The sequence below is a fragment of the Rhinoderma darwinii genome, chromosome 9 (assembly GCF_050947455.1).
Source record: "Rhinoderma darwinii isolate aRhiDar2 chromosome 9, aRhiDar2.hap1, whole genome shotgun sequence".
Lineage (NCBI taxonomy): Eukaryota > Metazoa > Chordata > Amphibia > Anura > Rhinodermatidae > Rhinoderma > Rhinoderma darwinii.
This window is the reverse complement of record NC_134695.1, coordinates 69453332-69476307: the sequence shown is the minus strand read 5'-3', so window position 1 is coordinate 69476307 and position 22976 is coordinate 69453332. Positions and strand designations below refer to the sequence as shown.

Here is a 22976-nt window from a genome sequence, read left to right as displayed (position 1 = left end):
CAGCATACCTCTATATAACACATACCACCATAGAAACAGCATACCTCTCTATAACACCACCATAGAACAAGCATACCTCTCTATAACACCACCATAAAACCAGCATACCTCTATATAACACATACTATATAACACATACCTCATGAAGACAACTCAAGAGGATTTTCCCCTAAAATGAAAATATATTTATTAATTGGTCACATAACCCATATACAGTTTACTTTGCCAAATTTGTTGACATGTATTTGCAGCTAACCAAAAATATTTTTGGAATGATATCTGGCATCCGCAGCCAAATCACAAAAGTTTCGTTGGCCACTGATGAGGACCAAAAAAGGTGAGAAGAACCAAAGGGTGAAAGTCTCAATGGAAGAACCAGCCCGTGACACCAGAATAACGAGTCCAAAAAAACAGGTCACACGGCACACTCTTGCCATACTTCATGATATTTTGTTATCTTACAAATTTCTAATTATTTTTTACAAAATGAACACAGCTTAAAGGGGTTTTCCACCTTCTGACAATTGATGACCTATGCACCGGATAGGTCATCAATACATGACCTGTGGGGGTCCGACACCCGAACCACGCACAGATCAGCTGGTCCGCTGCCTCCGTGCACCGGACGTACATGCCGGAAGCACTTAGCTCCGGCCATGGAATAGTGGTCGAGCTGCAATACTGCAGTATTCAAGTGAATAGGAGCGGACCTGCAGTTCTGCAGCACGGCCGATATGCTATGTACGGAGCCAACTGCTTCCGGGCTACGTACATAGCATTATGTGCCACAACATCCGGTGCCTGCAGGCCACCACCGATAATATCCTGATGACCTATCCGGTGGATAGGTCATCCGTTGTCAGAAGGTGGACAATCCCTTTAAGGTAGCCTTCTATGACATGACAATTAAAGGGGTTTCCTACCATTTTTGTCATATCCACAGGAGGCTGCTTCCCTAAAGGTGGCCATACACGTTAGAGGTATGTCAGCCGAAGCCACTGATTTCGACGGGAGCGGCCGACCATCTAATCTGTATGACGGTGTCCCAACTCTCCCTCGATGGTAGATGTCGGAGAAGAGAAGGGTCATTTTTTTTGCAAGGAGATAAGCCATCTTTATTTAGAACGCATGCATGCTCGTCCGAGCCGAGCGTGCATGTTTATGGGGGAGACGGAAGGAATAGAGATGTTTGCTGAACGAGAGTTTGGCCAACAGCTAACTGAAATGTATGGCCATTTTATTTCCCATACACCTGAATAGAGAGACCCACCTCCGCTTAGATGCCTCACTTGGCGATATGGAGGTCAGGGGGCTGTGGTTCTTCCCAGAAATGCGGGTCCCAGACGTCAATATGATCAAATCAATTGAGGTTCACCAGTTGGGTGCCTCGTAAAATGAGAGAGTCCTGGATGTTCTCCTAGTATTTTTACTCTAAGGTTTTCATCAAATAAATGTTATTTCTTGTATAATGCACATTTTTTTTTTTAAAATCTGTATCAATTCCTCACAGTTTTTAAGATCCCTGCTTGCTGTCATTCAATAGGAATCTTCATTGCTAACTTCCAGGGGATAGAAATTTGTCCTGGTCATGTGATGGACACACAGTTGTTTGGCTTGTTACACGACACAGCCCTGATACACATACTGTAACGAGCCCCGCACCTGTGTGTCCATCATATGACCAGGGCAGATTTTTATCTCCTGGAAGTAAACAATTAGGCTGGGTTCACACGACCTATTTTCAGGCGTAAACTAGGGTATTATGCCTCGATTTACGCCTGAAAATACGGCTCCAATACGTCGGAAAACATCTGCCCATTCATTTTAATGGGTTTGCCGACGTACTGTGCCGATGACCTGTCTCGTCAAAGACTGCCTCGTCAAAGAAGGACACTTCTTTGGACGTAATTTGAGCCGTTTTTCATTGAATTCAATGAAAAACAGCTCAAATGATCGGCCGTCAAAGACGCCTCGCAAAATGCGAGGGCCAGCAATTATGTCTGAAATTACGGAGCTGTTTTCTCCTGAAAACAGCTCCGTAATTTCAGACGTAAATGCAGTTTACGTGTGCACATACCCTAAATGTTCCTATTGAATTACAGCAAACAGAGATCTTGAAAACGAAGGTATTGATACAGAAAGTATATCTGAAAGATGTACTATTTTTCGCTGTACAAGAAATACCATGAATTTGATAGAACTGAAATACTCCTTTAGGGATTTCTACCCAAAAGATATTTTCATTTTTCTGTTTTGTGGTGGCGGCCATTTTTGCAAAAGTGACAACAGGAAGTGCAGCCATATTGGTTGTCACGTTCAAATTTGTTTCTCAAAAACTAAAGGTGAAGTTGTCACTTTAAATTGATTGGACATGTTGACAAAATCCTTTTGAGATTCTTTCTAACATTTGAATCCAAAATTTGTGGGAAATTTCAAGCCCAGGACACTCATCCAATACTGGCCAGGTTACCCATAACAACCTATCAGAGATCTACTTTCATTTTGTTACACTGCTCTGCAGAAATGAAAGCTGCACTGTGATTGGTTGCTATGGGACACATGACCAATTTTTCTAGTAGTTTTGGTAAATAAGGCCAATGTTTCCTATTGAAACTTGTTAATTATAAGAAATAATAAGGAATAATACGTTCCCAGCAAAATGCCTGTTTGTTTGCCTGTGGTGGGCAAAATTAGATTGTAAGCTCTGTGGGCACTATGCAAATAAAATACATTGAATGTAACAAACTGTGTAAGAAATATTTATTGGGATTGGTAATTGGCGGACCTGTGATTTTCAGCAGCGATATTCCCTACAGCATGAAAGAACTGGGGAATATTATTCTTAGGCAATATTCAGACGAAAGTGTGCGAAATCAGCCTTGAAAAACGGAAGTTTTTCACGTCCGATTTGCAACCGTGCGGGACCCGTTTTCACTGATCCCTCACAGGGCCCTTCACACGATCCATTAAAATAACGGCCGTGTGAACAGCCCCATAGAAATACATGCAGCCGAGTGACGGCCGTCATAGAAACGGACGTCACACGGACTCTTTATACGTTCGTCTGAATAAGCCCCTAGTTTTATAATTATAAATAAAAAAATACAGTGACATTTATTCAATCTGGCATCTGATAATCCAGAAAATCTCATCACTTGGCACTTTACAGTTGAGTATTTCTAATACATAAAATAAAAAAAGTCCATGGTGTATCTACATATATTTGGAATTCCCCCTTCTAAGGATCAGCATATTGTAGGGCACAGACTCCTCATAGATGGACTTTGCTGTCGCTTGTTAATAAATAACCACATTAATCAGCCGGCAGCGATATAACGAGGCGCGATCTAGTATCTTATACACCGTTCCCCTACTTTAGCAGTCCTGTCCAGGTTTATGTAATGGTTTGTCAGAATGAATTATTAGGAAGGATCATTTTTTCCCTTTAGGAATCATATACATGACCGTGATATACGTCCGTGCGACGCGCGTGCTTTTCACGCGGGTCGCACGGACCTATACAAGTCTATGGGCCAGTGCAGACAGTCCGTGAGTTTTGCGCAGCGTGATTCCGCTGCGTAAAACTCACGACATGTTCTATATTTCGCCGTTTTTCACGCATCACGCACCCATTGAAGTCAATGGGTGCGTGAAAACCACGCAGGTCGCACGGAAGCACTTCCGTGCGAACTGCGTGATTCGCGCAACAGCTGTCAAACTCTGAATGTAAACAGAAAAGCACCACGTGCTTTTCTGTTTACAAACATCCAAATGGAGTGTCATAATGATGGCGGCTGCGCGAAAATCACGCAGCCGCGCATCATACACTGATGACACACGCAGCTGTTAAGTGCATTTTGCGCACGCAAAACGCCAAGTTTTTTGCGTGCGCAAAATGCACATGCTCGTGTAAATCAGGCCTTAGCCTGTATTTTTTTTGGGACACATAATGTTATTGAAAAGGCGCAGTGATACGGTCAAATCCACATATCGTGCATGTATGGCCAATTCTTCGCTAGAGACAAGGACTATAAACCCCTGTTTTCAAGATTGTTGGGGTCCCAGCTGTCAAACCCCCCCACTTGATGTAGTTGATAAAAATGTATAGTGGAAAACCCTTTCAATGCAGCGTTAGGCATGATCTATCAAAACGAAAAGATTCGGACTTGGTGGGATTAGATGTGCAAGTTCCCACATAGTATTGAGAAAAAGGACAATGGGAAATATGGGAAAGTGACAATGGGGTATTTATAGAGGAGGCTGAGGATGCAGTTTTACCTCGGCCAAGGTTCAAAATGATAGGGGTACAGAGATTGCAGTTATACCTGGGCCCATGGGTATAGCTATAGGTGTTGCAGGGGTTGTAGTTTTTTCCTGGACCCATGGGTATAGCTATAGGGGGTGCAGAGTGTGCAGTCAGATTTGTGTCCAGGGGTAAAACTATAGGGGGCAGAGGTTGCAGTTATACCTGGGCCCATTGGTATAGCTATAGGGGTTGTAGTTAGACATGGGCCCAAGGGTATAGCCATCGGGGGTGCAGAGTTTGCAGTCATAACTGTGTCTAGGGGTAAAACTATAGGGGAGGGGGCAGAGGTTGCAGTTATACCTGGGCCCATGGGTATAGCTATAGGGGGTGCAGCGGTTGCAGTCATAACTGTGCCCAGAGGTAAAACTATGGGGGGGCAGAGGTTGCAGTTGTACCTGGACCCATTGGTATAGATATAGGGGGTGTAGAGGTTGCCGTTATAAACGAGTCCAGGGCTAAACTGTAGGGGGCAGAGGTTTCAGTTATATCTGTACCCATGGGTATTGATATAGGGGGGGGGGGGGGGCAGAGGTTGCAGTTTAACCTTAGCCCAAAAGTATAGCTATAGGGGATGCAGAGGTTGCAGTCTTACCTGAGCATAACATAATAACTGTACACGGAGGTAGAAATATCTTGCTGCTGTGTTAAAAATATGGCAGAAAATAGACACTACATGTGAACGTGACCTTTCATGATATAGGATATGATATGAAACAGAAGGTGAAAGGTAAAAAAATCAAATCCTTAAAAAATGTGTTCATTGTAATTTGTCATTGGTTCCGATCTTTACAAAAGCGAAATAAAGGGTAAAGTGAATAAAATAACAATTACCGGTGTATTTCTTGTTGATCCAGAAGAAAGTGACAAACACTGATTTGTATCAATCGCTTTCGAGGTGGAAAACTTTGATTAAACGCTTACAAGATTGGTCTTGAAAATAGTCGAATTATACAAATCCATTAGTTCTATCCCATGGTACATTCTTTCCACCTGCAATTTTTTCAATCTTTTCTATTCTGGGCGGAGCTTAGCGGTTACATGACTGCGTGCACCTGACACCAGGTATGGAAAGGTGATGAACATATGACCGACACGTTTCCTGGTGTGGGAGAAAATTGGATCATGGAGTTACAGCGACAAGCTGCTACAATGTAGAAACCATACTGTAACACTGAACACAGGGAGCACAAAGTCTTTACAGTGCCCAGATAGAGAACACATGCAAACGCAGCTGGAGTGTTCCTTTAATTTTATTGCAGTTCCGAACTATGTTAAAGCACAACGTCTGACGCGCAGTCATTTTCCTGTTTGATGCCCCCTTCTACTCCACATGATTTCCTCCTGTCTGCATCTGTCAAGCGAATGACATCACTACCTGCCTCAGTGACCACAGAGTCTTGTTTCCTAACAGGCCTCACTGTCATGGTCACAGACAATAATTCAAATTGGAGCCTGAGTGAAAACAGGGCAGAGAGATTCCACCCATGAACCCAGAAGCAATTATGGTAGATGGCTCCCAGTCCTGATTAAAAGTTGTGGCCCAGACTACCCCAGACTCCAATATGCAATGCAGGTAAGCTGGAGTCGCTCATCAAAGCTGTCCACCTGTGGAGAAGTAATTAAAAAGCTGCCAAGACAGAAGAAAATAAGTAGCAGGTAAGTATTACCCTTAGGCCTCATTTACACGAGCGTATTATACGCGCGTGCGACGCGCGTGCTTTTCACGCGTGTCGTACGCACCTATAATAGTCTATGGGGCTGTTTAGACGATGCGTGAATTTTGCGCAGTGCGCGTGCGTTGCGTAAAACTCACGACATGTTCTAAAATCGTGCGTTTTTCGCGCATCACGCACCCATTGAAGTCAATGGGTGCGTGAAAACCACGCATGCTGCACGGAAGCACTTCCGTGCGAACTGCGTGATTCGCGCAAGAGCTGTCAAACTCCTGAATGTAAACAGAAAAGCACCACGTGCTTTTCTGTTTACAAACATCCAAACGGAGTGTCAAATTCGAGATGAGCGCACCGAACTTCACCGGGTTCGGCCAAACTCGTTTTGACCGAAACCGGTAAAAAATGTTCGGGTACGCGACGTCAGGAGACAGTCTCTGTCCACGGTGCTGAAAGCGTTAAACTGGTTCAGCACCATGGACAGTGACTTCCGCTCCGAAAATCCATGAACCTGTAAAAAAAAAAAGACGTTCTGACTTACCGATAACTCCGGTCCGACCTCCCGGGATGACAGTTAAGTCCAAGTGACAGCTGCAGCCAATCACAGGCCAAGCACAGGCTGCAGCCAATCACAGGCTGCAGCGGTCTCATGGACTGCGGCGTCATCCTGGGAGGTGGGGCCGGATGACGAGAGAGGGACGCGTCACCAAGGCAACGGCCGGGAGACCGGACTGGAGGAAGCAGGCAGTTCATGGTAAGTTTGAACATCTTTTTTTATTCACAGGTTGGTGTATATTGTGATCGGCATTCACTGTCGAGGGTGCTGAAAGAGTTACTGCCGATCAGTTAGCTCTTTCAGCACCTTGGACAGTGACGGGCGTCGACTAGCCTCATCTCTATGATGGCGGCTGCGCGAAAATCACGCAGCCGCGCATCATACACGGATGACACACGGAGCTGCCAAGTGCCTTTTGCGCGCGCAAAACGCAGCGTTTTTTGCGCGCGCAAAACGCACACGCTCGTGTAAATGAGGCCTAAGGGTATGTTCACACGGCAGCGTCCGTTACGGCTGAAATTACGGTGCTATTTTCAGGAGAAAACAGCACCGTAATTTCAGCCGTAATGGCATGTGCAGGCGTCTTTCGCTGCGTCCATTACGGACGTAATTGGAGCTGTTTTTCCATGGAGTCCATGGAAAACGTCTCCATTTACGTCTGAAGAAGTGACAGGCACTTCTTTGACGTGGGCGTCTTTTTTACGCGCCGCCTTTGACAGCGGCGCGTAAAAAAAATGACGGCCGGCACAGAACATCGTAGGACCCATTCAAATGAATGGGCAGATGTTTGCCGACGCTTTTGAGCCGCATTTTCGGACGTAATTCGGGGCTAAAACGCCCGAATTACGTCCGTAAATAGTGTGTGTGAACCCAGCCTTAAGAGAGTGGCTTAAATATAATATTCTAGCCTTAAAGGCTTTTTCCAGGACTATAATATGATGGTCTATCCTTATGATAGACCAACAATATCAAATTGGAAGGGGTCCAGCTCTCGGCACCCCCGCTCAGCCAATTGCCCTCGCTTTTTCTCAGTCCCATTCGAATGAATGGGACTGATCTGCAGTACCAGGCATGGACACTACAAAATGTATGGCGCTGTTTGTGGAAAACAATGAAGTCAGTTGATCGGCGAGGGTGCCAGAAGTTGGCCTACCACCGATCTGATATTGATGGCCTACCCTAAGGATAGGCCATCAGTATTATAGTCCCGGAAAACCCCTTTAATTATGATACCACTTTCTCCTAATGTATTCAGCAAAATGTATTTACATTTATAACCCATTTACAAATGAATCAACCAAGCAGAAGATTTCAAGTTGTCCGAGATTAGAAAGAAAGGGTCTACCTTGTTTCCAAAAACAGCGCCACTCTTGTCCTGGCATTGCAGCTCTCCCCTGTTTAAGTGCATAGGACAGAACAGCAATACCAAAAAGAGCCAATAGACAAGAGTGGCGCTGTTTCTGGAAAGCAGATCCATTCTTTCTAATATCAATCAACACTTTTATTTCAGAAAAGTTGCAGAGATATTGTGTTAGTGCAAAGTCCAGTTCTGCCATGCTGACTGCAGTGCTGAGTATCTGTTATCTGCTTCGCTGTGCTGGGTTCAACACAATCAGGGCCTATATAGCCCATAAAATCACTGTGCAAGATAGAGGGCAATGCTACATGTCATGTGTGGGAGCACAAATGAAGCGCGTACACAACAAGTGTCCCCCAAAGCAGGTAAAGACCATACATACCCTCATACACAATGTCCCCAATGGCTGATAATATGGAAGAACAGCAAAATAATCTGAAATAAAAGACCCCAAGACTACACTTTCTGCTTCGGATGTAATAATCTTTTAATTCTAATCTCCATTAACTTCATTTTATTCACTAATAATGTAGACTTATCTTTGTCTGCCATGTTAGGCTTCGTTCACATCTACGCCAGGGCTCCGTTCATGGGTTTCGTCTGACCTTTTTGTCAGGGGAACCCACGAACGGAACCCAAACTGAAACAAACGGAACCCATAGCTTCCGTTTGCATTACCATTGATTTCAATGGTAATGCTTTCCGTTTTGTCACCGTTTTTGTAAGGTTTCCGTTGTTTTCACGGAATTAATAGCGTAGTCGACTGCACTATTGATTCCACCAAGAAAAAACGGGAACCTAACAGAACGGAGACAAACGGAAACCATTTGCAACGGAAGCATTACCATTGAAATCAATGGTAATGCAAACGGAAGCTATGGTTTCCGTTTGCGGGTTCCCCTGATGGAAAGGTCTGCCGGAAACCATGAATGGAAGCCCGACGCAGATGTGAACACACCCTTAGGCCTCATTTACACGAGCGTGTGCGTTTTGCGCGCGCAAAAAACGCTGCGTTTTGCGCGCGCAAAAGGCACTTGGCAGCTCCGTGTGTCATCCGTGTATGATGCGCGGCTGCGTGATTTTCACGCAGCCGCCATCATAGAGATGAGGCTAGTCGACGCCCGTCACTGTCCAAGGTGCTGAAAGAGCTAACTGATCGGCAGTAACTCTTTCAGCACCCTCGACAGTGAATGGCGAACACAATATACACCAACCTGTGAATAAAAAAAAAATTTCATACTTACCAAGAACTTCCTGCTTCCCCCAGTCCGGGCTCCCGGCCGTTGCCTTGGTGACGCGTCCCTCTCTTGTCATCCGACCCCACCTCCCAGGATGACGCCGCAGTCCATGAGACCGCTGCAGCCTGTGATTGGCTGCAGCCTGTGCTTGGCCTGTGATTGGCTGCAGCCTGTGCTTGGCCTGTGATTGGCTGCAGCTGTCACTTGGACTAAACTGTCATCCCGGGAGGTCGGACCGGAGTTATCGGTAAGTCAGAACGTCTTTTTTTTTTTACAGGTTCATGGATTTTCGGAGCGGAAGTCACTGTCCATGGTGCTGAACCAGTTTAACGCTTTCAGCACCGTGGACAGTGACTGTCTCCTGACGTCGCGTACCCGAACATTTTTTACCGGTTTCGGTCAAAACGAGTTTGGCCGAACCCGGTGAAGTTCGGTGCGCTCATCTCGAATTTGACACTCCGTTTGGATGTTTGTAAACAGAAAAGCACGTGGTGCTTTTCTGTTTACATTCAGGAGTTTGACAGCTCTTGCGTGATTTTCGCGCATGCAACGCAGGACCGTCCGTGTGGCATGCGTTGTTTTCACGCACCCATTGAAGTCAATGGGTGCGTGTTGCGTGAAAAACGCAAGAATATAGAACATGTCGTGAGTTTTACGCAACGCACTCACGCAGCGCAAAATTCACGCATCGTCTAAACAGCCCCATAGACTATTATAGGTGCGTACGACACGCGTGAAAAGCACGCGCGTCGCACGCGCGTATAATACGCTCGTGTAAATGAGGCCTTACTGTATCAATAATGCAGTCAATTCAGAAGGCGATGTGATGGGAACTGCATCGCTGATTTCTAGCGCGTCCAGGAGTGTTGCAAGACCCAAATTATATTTCCCCCCTCACACAAAAAAATGATCTATATACAGATATTAAATCATACCACTATACCAGATGAAATATTACCTGCGTACTGTTACTGAACACAACTCCGTATGATAAGACCAATATTACCAATAATAATACATTATAAAGTCCAAATAATACCGCCACACCATAACCATATAGTGACTGAATAATACCCACATACTGTTACTGAATGTAATGTCCGTGGCTGCGGGCTGTCAGCTCCAACCTCCCCCTGACAGCCGCAGCCACGAGTCGGCAAGTGCTGGCCCCAGCCTACTCCTCAGGAGATGCCAGGGCTCGGTCCACTCACCTTAGCCGGATCCCGTAGGGTGTGCGCGCATGCTCGTGCCCGCTCTTAAAGGAGCAGCGCGCACTGGACATTCTGATGAACTTTGACCCGTGACTACCCTGGACTATAACAGGGGTCCAGCCCCCTGCTTCTATGCCTGAGTGTTGTTGTGTTCCCTAGTTTGTCTATGTGATGGCCTCCTAGTGTGTTTCTTGTTCCTCTACCTGTCCCAGTTCCTGTTTCCTTCATTTCCATACCATCCTGGTCGAGCACTGTGCTGTGCAAAAGTCGTGTCGTGCTGTTTCCACGTCTGACCTGCTTCACCTCGCCTGACGTCTTCCTGCTGCCTAGTCCAAGCCGAGCCTGCCCTGCTGCTGTCCGAGCTGCCACAGGTACCCTATACGAACTATTGATATTGCCCTGCGCCCTGTTGGCCAGCTGCCTTACCGCCAAGGCGGTACGGCCCAGTGGGTTCACAGACCCTTCGTGACACTGAATAATACCGCCACACCATAACCCCATAGTGACTGAATTATACCCCTAAACTGATACTGAATAATACCTTCACACCATAACCACATAGTGAATGAATAATACCCGCATAGTGTTACTGAATAATACCTCCACACCATAACCACATAATGAATGAATAATACCCCCATACTGTTACTGAATAATACCGCCACACCATAACCACATAGTGACTGAATAATACCCCCATATTGTTACTGAATAATACCGCCACACAATAACCACATAGTGACTGAATAATACCCCCATACGGTTACTGAATAATATCGCCACACCATAACCACATAGTGACTGAATAATACCCCCATAGTGTTACTGAATAAAAACCACTATACAAAGACCAATATTACCACTATGTAGTGACCATATAGCTGTAGATGGCAGTTATACACAGGAGCTCTGCAAATTATATAAGTGATTACAGCACATTTATATCCAGTGACTCACAGGTGATGTTTTCTCTGATTAGTCATTCACTTTCCCTTTTTTTCTCCATCCGGCCCAGACCACTGTGACAAATTATTCCAGCCAAGATTAGTCTCCGCAGAATTTGACACACAGACATGAAGGTTTCACACTTTTCCAGCATCCTCCCCACCTATACCCCATACTCTAAACAAACTCGTAATCCACAGTGCCCCAGACAGTAATAATGATCCCTCAGTGCTCGACACAATAAAAGTGCCCCATCAGTAACCGTGCCCCCTTTGTGCCCCCACAGTAATAATGCCCCCTGTAGATAGCACCAGACACAGCCCCCTGTAGATACCGCAACAGTCCTCCCCCTTGTATAAAGTGCCACACAGCCCCCCTTTTGTATATAGTGCCACACAGCCCCCCTTGTATATAGTGCAACACAGCACCCCTTGTATATAGTGCCACAGCCTCTCCTTGTATATAGTGCCACATAGCCCCTCCCTTGTATATAGTGCCACACAGCCCACCTCCCTTGTATATAGTGCCACATAACCCCCTCCCTTGTATATAGTGCCACACAGCCCCACCCTTATTAGATAGTGTCACACAGCCCCCTGTAGATAGCGCCACACAGACCTCCCCCTTTTAAATAGTGCCATACAGCCCGCTAGTAGATAGTGCCATACAGCCCCAATGTAGATAATACCACACAGCAACCCCCCCTGTATATTGCCACTCAGCCCCCCCTAAAAAGTTTTTTTTGCTTAACTTGCCCCGTTCCCGCGATGGACAGAGCGCTGCACAGCCTTTGGGCGAGCGCAGACCAGCATGATGCAGTGACCTCATCACGCCGGCCTACGCAGGGAGTCTTCCCAGCACTGATAGAGTGTTCTTGCACAGGGACTTCTGCTGTGTCCACCCCACTATGGGGTATCATGTGAGCACTGTATGGTGGTATTATGTGAGCACTGTATGGTGGTATTATGTGAGCACTGTATGGTGGTATTATGTGAGCACTGTATGATGGTATTATGTGAGCACTGTATGGTGGTATTATTTGGGCTCTGTATGGTGGTATTATGTGGGCACTGTATGGGGTATTATGTGAGCACTGTATGGTGGTATTATGTGAGCACTGTATGGTGGTATTATGTGAGCAGTGTATGGGGTATTATGTGAGCACTGTATGGTGGTATTATGTGAGCACTGTATGGTGGTATTATGTGAGCACTGTATGGGGTATTATGTGAGCACTGTATGGTGGTATTATTTGGGCTCCGTATGGTGGTATTATGTGGGCACTGTATGGTGGTATTATGTGAGCACTGTATGATGGTATTATGTGAGCACTGTATGGGGTATTATGTGAGCACTGTATGGTGGTATTATTTGAGTACTGTATGATGGTATTATGTGAGCACTGTATGGGGTATTATGTGAGCACTGTATGATGGTATTATGTGGGCACTGTATGGTGGTATTATGTGAGCACTGTATGGTGGTATTATGTGGGCACTGTATGGTGGTATTATGTGAGCACTGTATGGTGGTATTATGTGAGCACTGTATGGGGTATTATGTGAGCACTGTATGGGATATTATGTGACTACTGTATGGTTGTATTATGTGGGCACTGTATGGTGGTATTATGTGACTACTGTATGTTGGTATTATGTGAGCACTGTATGGGGTTTTATGTAAGCACTGTATGATGGTATTATGTGGGCACTGTATGGGGTATTATGTGACTACTGTAAGGTTGTATTATGTGGCACTGTATGGTGGTATTATTTGAGCTCTGTATGATGGTATTATTTGAGCTCCATATGGTGGTATTATGTGAGCACGGTATGATGGTAATTATGTGAGCACTGTATGGTGGTATTATGTGAGCACTCTATGGGGTATTATGTGAGCACTGTATGATGGTATTATGTGAGCACTGTATGGGGTATTATGTGAGCACTGTATGATGGTATTATGTGGGCACTGTATGGGGTATTATGTGACTACTGTATGGTTGTATTATGTGGGCACTGTATGGTGGTATTATGTGGGCACTGTATGGGGTATTATGTGACTACTGTAAGGTTGTATTATGTGGCACTGTATAGTGGTATTTGAGCACTGTATGGTTGTATTATGTGAGCACTGTATGATGGTATTATGTGAGCACTGTATGGGGTATTATGTGAGCACTTTATGATGGTATTATGTGAGCTCTGTATGGTGGTATTATGTGAGCACTGTATGGGGTATTATGTGACTACTGTATGATTGTATTATGTGGGCACTGTATGATGGTATTATGTGTGCACTGTATGGGGTATTATGTGACTACTGTATGATTGTATTATGTGGGCACTGTATGATGGTATTATGTGTGCACTGTATGGGGTATTATGTGACTACTGTATGGTGGTATTATTTGAGCTCTATATGGTGGTATTATGTGAGCACTGTATGGGGTATTATGTGAGCTCTATATGGTGGTATTATGTGACTACTGTATGTTGGTATTATGTGAGCTCTGTATGGTTGTATTATGTGAGCTCTGTATGGTTGTATTATGTGAGCACTGTATGGTGGTATTATGTGAGCACTGTATGGTGGTATTATGTGAGCAGTGTATGGGGTATTGTGTGAGCTCTGTATGGGGTATTATGTGAGCATTGTATGGTGGTATTATGTGAGCACTGTATGGGGTATTATGTGAGCACTGTATGGTGCTATTATGTGAGCACTGTATGGTGGTATTATGTGAGCACTGTATGGTGGTATTATGTGAGCACTGTATGGTGGTATTATGTGAGCATTGTATGGTGGTATTATGTGAGCATTGTATGGTGGTATTATTTGAGCACTGCATGGTGGTATTATGTGAGCACTGTATGGTGGTATTATGTGAGCATTGTATGGTTGTATTATGTGAGCACTGTATGGGGTATTATGTGAGCACTGTATGGTGGTATTATGTGAGCACTGTATGGGGTATTATGTGAGCACTGTATGGTTGTATTATTTGGGCACTGTATGGTGGTATTTTGTGGGCACTGTATGGTATTATGCGAGTACCCTATGGATAATTCTGAATGTCGCATTATTTAGCCCCGCAGCGTACACATTTAGGCTGGGGTAATGCAGCGGTTTATAGTGGTTTGCTGGACACGGTTGCAATGCAACTTCTATTGTTCTTTTGTGGAAAAAAAGACACACGTGACCTTGCAAGGGTCGCCACAACCCCAAGGCTGGTAATCTTGCACTGTCGCCTGGTTGCATGCGACTTTTCCACCATAGGGAATAATAGAAGTGAATGTGAGCGAAACATTCATGCAACTTCCAGGTGACATTAAGTTGTTGTGTGACCCTCAACCTTACTGACATTTGTCACAGTTACTGACACAGCGCAGCACGTATTGCAGACATCTCTAAGGCAATGGGACTTTTTTGCTATCACTGACAGCTCAGGCAGTCTGGTGCCATCAGCTCCACCAATCAGCGCACAGTCCATTCATAGCAACAAGATCCTTCCAACCAATCAGTTCGCAGCTACTCTCAGCCCTTTTGTGAATGAAGTAGCTGAAGTGCGGGGGTGTAGGAGTCAGGGTTGCTAGGCGACGGGACTCTATCGTCCAATAGGAACCCTTAGAATGAACAGACCAGATGTGGGAGTGACAAAGAAAAGGAAGGTGGAATTACCATGACAACAGTCATCCAATCAGACGACAAGAATATTATTAAAGGCGGGGTTTGTTGATTGATTGGGAAGTAAACCAATAAAAAGGTTGAATTTTCACACCAATAACAAAAGAGAACCTCGAGAAAGAGGCGGGCTTAAGGAAACTGACATTGGCGCCGGCCTATGGGGTGGCGAGTTGTAGGCGGAGAGGCGTGGTGACAGGCTGACAGGAGCCTTGTTCTTACATACGGCGTACCATCGCGGCTCTTCCGGGTCTCGGTCTGTTTAGCCCAGTTACTCGTAGTGCCAGGACATGGCTTCAGAGACGTCGCTGGCCGGGCTCCCGGTGCCCTGCGCTGGCTTTTTCTGGTATCTGGGTGTGGTAGCGGCCTCCTGGTGGGGTGTGAGCGCCGCATGGCGCCTGCTGAGTGGCGCTCGGGTCTGGGTGCTGGGGAGTGGAGCGCAGGTGGGCCCGAGGATCGGGAAATGGGCAGGTGAGTGTCTCCCAGAAGTCAGAGCGGGAAGTGCCGCTTCATCATGAGCTGTGATCACTGTCAATCACTGTGGAGATACAACACACGCGGCAACGACGTGGGGATATTATAGTGTATAATATCTATAGGGGCAGTGTATAATGTATAGGGAGGACAGTCTAATATAATGGGGGGGCAGTGTATAATATATGGGGGGTGCGGTGTATAGGTATGCGGTGTATAGGGAGGACAGTAATATAATGGGGGGGCAGTGTATAATATATAGGGAGGACAGTCTAATATAATGGGGGGGGGCAGTGTATAATATCTATAGGGGCAGTGTATAATGTATAGGGAGGACAGTCTAATATAATGGGGGGCAGTGTATAATATATGGGGGGTGCGGTGTATGGGGTGTATAGGTATGCGGTGTATAGGGAGGACGGTAATATAATGGGGGGGCAGTGTATAATATATAGGGAGGACAGTCTAATATAATGGGGGGCAGTGTATAATATATGGGGGGTGCGGTGTATGGGGTGTATAGGTATGCGGTGTATAGGGAGGACAGTAATATAATGGGGGGGCAGTGTATAATATATAGGGAGGACAGTCTAATATAATGGGGGGGGCAGTGTATAATATATGGGGGGCAGTGTATAATATATAGGGAGGACAGTCTAATATAATGGGGGGCATTGTATAATATATAGGGAGGACAGTCTAATATAATGGGGGGCAGTGTAGAATATCTATAGGGGCATTGTATAATATATGGGGCAGTGTATAATGTATAGGGAGGACAGTCTAATATAATGGGGGGCAGTGTATAATATATGGGGGGTGCGGTGTATAATATATAGGGAGGACAGTAATATAATGGGGGGGCAGTGTATAATATATGGGGGGCAGTGTATAATGTATAGGGAGGACAGTCTAATATAATGGGGGGGGGGAAGTGTATAATATCTATAGGGGCAGTGTATAATGTATAGGGAGGACAGTCTAATATAATGGGGGGGGGCAGTGTATAATATATGGGGGGCAGTGTATAATGTATAGGGAGGACAGTCTAATATAATGGGGGGCAGTGTATAATATATGGGGGGTGCGGTGTATAATATATAGGGAGGACAGTAATATAATGTGGGGGGCAGTGTATAATATATGGGGGGCAGTGTATAATATATAGGGAGGACAGTCTAATATAATGGGGGGGGCAGTGTATAATATATGGGGGGGGGCAGTGTATAATATATAGGGAGGACAGTCTAATATAATGGGGGGGGGGCAGTGTATAATATATGGGGGGGCAGTGTATAATATCTATAGGGGCAGTGTATAATGTATAGGGAGGACAGTAATATAATGGGGGGGCAGTGTATAATATCTATAGGGGCAGTGTATAATATATAGGGAGGACAGTCTAATATAATGGGGGGGGGCAGTGTATAATATATGGGGGGGGGGGCAGTGTATAATATCTATAGGGGCAGTGTATAATGTATAGGGAGGACAGTCTAATATAATGGGGGGGCAGTGTATAATATCTATAGGGTCAGTGTAATATCTATAGGGGCAGTGTAGAATATCTATAGGGGCAGTGTATAATATATAGGGAGGACAGTCTAATATAATGGGGGGGCAGTGTATAATATATGGGGGGCAGTGTAATATCTATAGGGGCAGTGTATAATATCTATAGGGGCAGTGTATAATATATAGGGAGGACAGTCTAATATAATGGGGGGCAGTGTATAATATATAGGGAGGACAGTCTAATATAATGGGGGGCAGTGTATAATATCTATAGGGGCATTGTATAATATATGGGGCAGTGTATAATATCTATAGGGGCAGTGTATAATATATAGGGAGGACAGTCTAATATAATGGGGGGGCAGTGTATAATGTATAGGGAGGACAGTCTAATATAATGGGGGGGGGCAGTGTATAATATCTATAGGGTCAGTGTAATATCTATAGGGGCAGTGTAGAATATCTATAGGGGCAGTGTATAATATATAGGGAGGACAGTCTAATATAATGGGGGGCAGTGTATAATATATGGGGGGCAGTGTAATATCTATTGGGGCAGTGTATAATATCTATAGGGGCAGTGTATAATATATAGGGAGGACAGTCTAATATATGGGGGGGCAGTGTATAATATATAGGGAGGACAGTCTAATATAATGGGGGGGCAGTGTATAATGGCTATAGGGGCAGTGTATAATATCTATAGGGGCATTGTATAATATATGGGGCAGTGTATAATATCTATAGGGGCAGTGTATAATATATAGGGAGGACAGTCTAATATATGGGGGGCAGTGTATACTATATGGGGGGCAGTGTATAATGGGGGGGCAGTGTATAATATATAGTGAGGAGAGTCTAATATAATGGGGGGGCAGTGTATAATATATGGGGGCAGTGTATAATATCTATAGGGGCACTGTATAATATATGGGGAGGACAGTCTAATATAATGGGGGAGCAGTGTATAATATATAAAGGGCACGATGTATAATATAAGGGATGAGTTGGTAAGAATTACACATGACACATTGTAACTGTACATTAGTAACACCTGGAATATCTGAGTGCAAATCCTACAAGTCGAGGGCTGTGGCGGGCTGTGTGGCTGTACTGGACTGTGGCGGGCTGTGTGGCGGTAATTATGGACTATGCTCATAGTGGATGGCGTTCCTGTACCCGTGACCCCTCCCTGGATTGTTTTGTGTCAGTAACTGATCTTGTTTAAGTAAAAAAAACATTTTTGGGGTAAAACTGTAAAGTGAACGTGTGAGTGGGACGGACCCCTTTAAATCTGGACGTCTGTATGAGGCAGCCACTGAACATGCAGCTGGTCCTGTAGTGCAAGTGACATGCCCCCCCCCCCCTTAGAGAACCCGTCAGCCGGTGGGATAAGTTGGGTCTGTTATAGGTTTTCTCATTTTTATAAAGGTCTGTCTAAAATCTGGTTTACCCAAACCCCTAAATGAGAGAGGCTCTCAGTGGGGGTATAATGGGGCTTCCTTCTGCTGGGCAACCCCCAGGTGCCCGTCCCAAAATCTAAAAACTTCCAGTTGTCCAGACCGTTCAGGCAGGAGACATTTCCAGACTAGGAGCTGTTAGTGTTTGTAGGGGTCTAAGAGTCTTTTATATATAAATATATCTGCTTGCTGTCAGTGAATATAAACACATCCTGACCTAGTCCTTCTCACACGGTGTTACAATGTATCAGTGTAGGTAGGAGTTATCCGCAGGAGAGCTCTTTAGCTGGCAGAGTATTGTCTACACTGATACATTGCACCAACACCACTTTGCTGGTTGCTAGGCAGGTGCCCAATGGGATCGACCTCACTGCTTCATGGATGAGTTTAGCTGACAAATAGAATTCAACAAGAAACCTCCAAAGAAGAAAGTCAGTCCCTGCTATGAGCATGTGGAGAAGGGGACACTGCTGGGACTACTGTAGGAGCGGGGCGCTGCTGGGACTACTGTAGGAGGGGGGCGCTGCTGGGACTACTGGAGGAGGGGGGCGCTGCTGGGACTACTGGAGGAGGGGGGCGCTGCTGGGACTACTGGAGGAGGGGGGCGCTGCTGGGACTACTGGAGGAGGGGGGCGCTGCTGGGACTACTGGAGGAGGGGGGCGCTGCTGGGACTACTGGAGGAGGGGGGCGCTGCTGGGACTACTGGAGGAGGGGGGCGCTGCTGGGACTACTGGAGGAGGGGGGCGCTGCTGGGACTACTGGAGGAGGGGGGCGCTGCTGGGACTACTGGAGGAGGGGGGCGCTGCTGGGACTACTGGAGGAGGGGGGCGCTGCTGGGACTACTGGAGGAGGGGGGCGCTGCTGGGACTACTGGAGGAGGGGGGCGCTGCTGGGACTACTGGAGGAGGGGGGCGCTGCTGGGACTACTGGAGGAGGGGGGCGCTGCTGGGACTACTGGAGGAGGGGGGCGCTGCTGGGACTACTGGAGGAGGGGGGCGCTGCTGGGACTACTGGAGGAGGGGGGCGCTGCTGGGACTACTGGAGGAGGGGGGCGCTGCTGGGACTACTGGAGGAGGGGGGCGCTGCTGGGACTACTGGAGGAGGGGGGCGCTGCTGGGACTACTGGAGGAGGGGGGCGCTGCTGGGACTACTGGAGGAGGGGGGCGCTGCTGGGACTACTGGAGGAGGGGGGCGCTGCTGGGACTACTGGAGGAGGGGGGCGCTGCTGGGAGTACTGGAGGAGGGGGGCGCTGCTGGGAGTACTGGAGGAGGGGGGCGCTGCTGGGAGTACTGGAGGAGGGGGGCGCTGCTGGGAGTACTGGAGGAGGGGGGCGCTGCTGGGAGTACTGGAGGAGGGGGGCGCTGCTGGGAGTACTGGAGGAGGGGGGCGCTGCTGGGAGTACTGGAGGAGGGGGCGCTGCTGGGAGTACTGGAGGAGGGGGGCGCTGCTGGGAGTACTGGAGGAGGGGGGCGCTGCTGGGAGTACTGGAGGAGGGGGGCGCTGCTGGGAGTACTGGAGGAGGGGGGCGCTGCTGGGAGTACTGGAGGAGGGGGGCGCTGCTGGGTGTACTGGAGGAGGGGGCGCTGCTGGGAGTACTGGAGGAGGGGGCGCTGCGTAGCAATCTGGTAGTGTGAACCCAGTCGTATGGCGTCGCTGCTGACCCCCGGACCCGGATAACATTTGTCCAATGGACCGGAATGTCTGATTATCCGGCACCTTGACGGTCTCGGGGGCTGCAGGATTATAGGGTTGTGGCCTCTGAATTGAAATATCAGCCGCACAAGGTCCTCTTACCTTATTAGGGGTTTGGAGTGTCCCCCAATCATTACCCCCTCTTATTAGGAATAGCTGAGAGCTGCTCTAGATCTGGAGGACCCCCCGCAGACATCGCTCGCCCATTGTCTTCTTGCAATGCTGATACATGAGACTTGGGGTGCACACACAAAATCAAAAACCTCAAATATCGAGGGAAAACGGCTCCTGATTTTCAGACGTTTTGTAAGATACTCGCGTTTTTTTGTGGCATTTTTCGCTGCCGTTTTTGGAGCAGTTTTTCTATAGTCAATGAAAAACCGCTGCAAAAAACGGCTAAAGTGACATGCACTTCTTTTTCGTACTTGTTTTTTTATGCGCCGTTTTTTATTTTCTTTAAAATGAGGCATAAAAAAACGCCCCATCGGTACAGAACGCCGTATTTCCCATTGAAAACAATGGGCAGATCTTTGCAGGTGTTCTGCTTCGCCCCAGCAGACGCGTCAGCGGAGCTCAGCTCACTGTAGGTGTAGCTGCCTCAAGAAAGGGGGTTGTCCTTCGCCGTGATAGAAGTGATACACCATCATATTATATTATATTAGGACATGAGCGGGGCCCGGACTGAATGACTTGTATATTTTCGCTACAAAACCCACGAATGGCCGTTACAATGTGAGTGAAAATCAATATCCAATCATGTAGACTCAACACTGCCACCCAATGGCTATAAAGTGAACTACAGCCTGACTAATGTCAAGTAAAAACTGTAGGTACAGCCGCCCATACACATTAAATAACGGTCCGCTAAGCGCTCCTTTGGCTGACCCTTAATTTTCCTTCACACATGTGCACTTGGCTCGGCTGAGTGTGCCTGTTTAATTTCAATGGAGGAAAGGGAATAAGTTGCTGCCCGACACTCCTCGAGCATGTTGAAAATCCAACATGCCTTCTTCCCTCCCCCCCCCCCCCCCCGACATCTTTTTAATCTACCTTTTTGTATTTTAGTAATTTTCAAGATCCCAGCTTGATGTCAGTGAATAGAAACTTTTTCTATCATCCTGGGCAGTACCTTGATCTAGGCCCAGTCCTCTTCTGGACTCCAGGGTGATGCCTGTCGTCTACTTTTTTTTGTTTCCAGATTTTAAAAGCTTTTGACAATGAATTTAACATGCGAGGCAATACAAACGTTTAGTGGTATTGATGGAGCAAATTTATAGCGGGATCTCTCGGCACGTGTGCTGCATGTTATAACTTTCGTCTCACGGCGTCTTTGGCTACATTAATACAGAGGGAATGGGAATGGCGTGAACTATTTCTGTATACATTGGGGTCCTCTTAGCCCTTTTTCTACTATCCGGGTGTGATGGATAATGAAGAGTTCACAGAAGGGATGATATCGGTAAGTGGAGCCCTGGTCTCTGTATATGGAGCTCTCTAGCACCATCTGCTGGCTGTTACTTGGAAGATCACTTCTCTACCACTATATTTAGAAGGTGGGACAATTAGCGGGGTGCCTAATAAGATGACAATGACACATGAAAAGCGATGACCTATTGTCTGTTTGTTTATTGAGGTTGTTATTAGCGCTACAATTAAGTACATAGTAATAAGCAAATTCTGCATTCTCTTTGTACTGTCCATCTTCTGATTAGACTCTGTTCACATCTGCGTTATGAATTCCGTTTTTTCTGTTCCATCATAGGAGCAGCAAAACTGAAATTAAAGCTGTGGCGGGTGCATCACATGACAGACACCAATGGTGCCCGACGAACCCCATTGATCCTAGTGGGTTCGGTTGGGTTTCCCTCACGGTGTCTGTCATTTTATCGAAACAAATAGCGCAGCATGCTTCGCCAATTTTTTTTCGAGCACTTTTGATGGAATCTACAACGGAGGTGCTTAATGGAGCATTGAATACAGATGTGAACACTGCCTTAGGGCCCCATGCACACCACGTGTCTGATTTCTTAGATTTTTACAGACCGTGCCCCTATACTTTATATAGGAGCACGGCCCACAAATGCAGGTGGCTGTCAGGGGCCGGCCGTGCATGTAACCACAGACTGTGATTATGGGCACGGTTGTGGGCAGAGGGCCTCAGGCTCTGTTCAGATTTGCATCAGAGGTCACGTTATTTGCTGGCCAAAATAGCACAGAATGCAGCACCTTTTTTTTTTGGCTTTTAAAAAAGCCTGACGGAACATTTTAATGTCAGTGGGGACCATCGTGCGCCGTTGGTGTCCATGACTTGACAGATCCGGCGCTTCTGTTATTTTCGCAATTCTAGCGCAAATGTGAACATCAGGATTTTTTGTTTACGCCTTATGTCCATATATATTCACAAACCATATGGAAGAGCGGCCGCCTCTCTGACTGTGCGGCCCGCCTCTCTGACTGTGCGGCCCGCCTGTCTGACTGTGCGGCCCGCCTGTCTGACTGTGCGGCCTGACTGTCCATGTCCATGGCTGCACGGTCATACCCGGTCATTTTGTAGCAGATTCAAAACTTTTCTGTGGGATTTTGTTACCATCTATGTTTTTCTGGTTGTATCTGTTTCTTTGTGGGTTTTTTTTTTTTTTTTTGGCTCCTCTTTCCTGCAGATTAGCTTTTTGCGTCATTGTCCTTTATTACAGTAGATGTTGTAGAGTTCACTGTGCGTAGTCTATGACCGGTCAGGGGATAGTGTTAGGACCTGTTAGCATCAGTGTTTGGGTTCCGTTCAACCATTCCGTCAGAAGAACAGAAACGGCTATTGTTTCCGTGAAGAAAAAAAAAAACGGAAACTTTGCGGAACAGAAACAAACTA

The 22976-nt window shown here is 46.5% G+C and overlaps 1 protein-coding gene across 1 annotated transcript in view; it reads left to right on the top strand.

The window, feature by feature from the left end:
• Positions 1–15134: 15134 nt before the first annotated feature.
• HSD17B12 (hydroxysteroid 17-beta dehydrogenase 12) overlaps positions 15135–22976 on the top strand; it is a 56414-nt gene continuing 48572 nt past the window's right edge. The window contains exon 1 of the mRNA XM_075838059.1: positions 15135–15438. Within this exon, the coding sequence (XP_075694174.1) occupies positions 15258–15438 (181 nt within the window). The 5' untranslated portion in view covers positions 15135–15257. The remainder of the gene's footprint in view (positions 15439–22976) is intronic.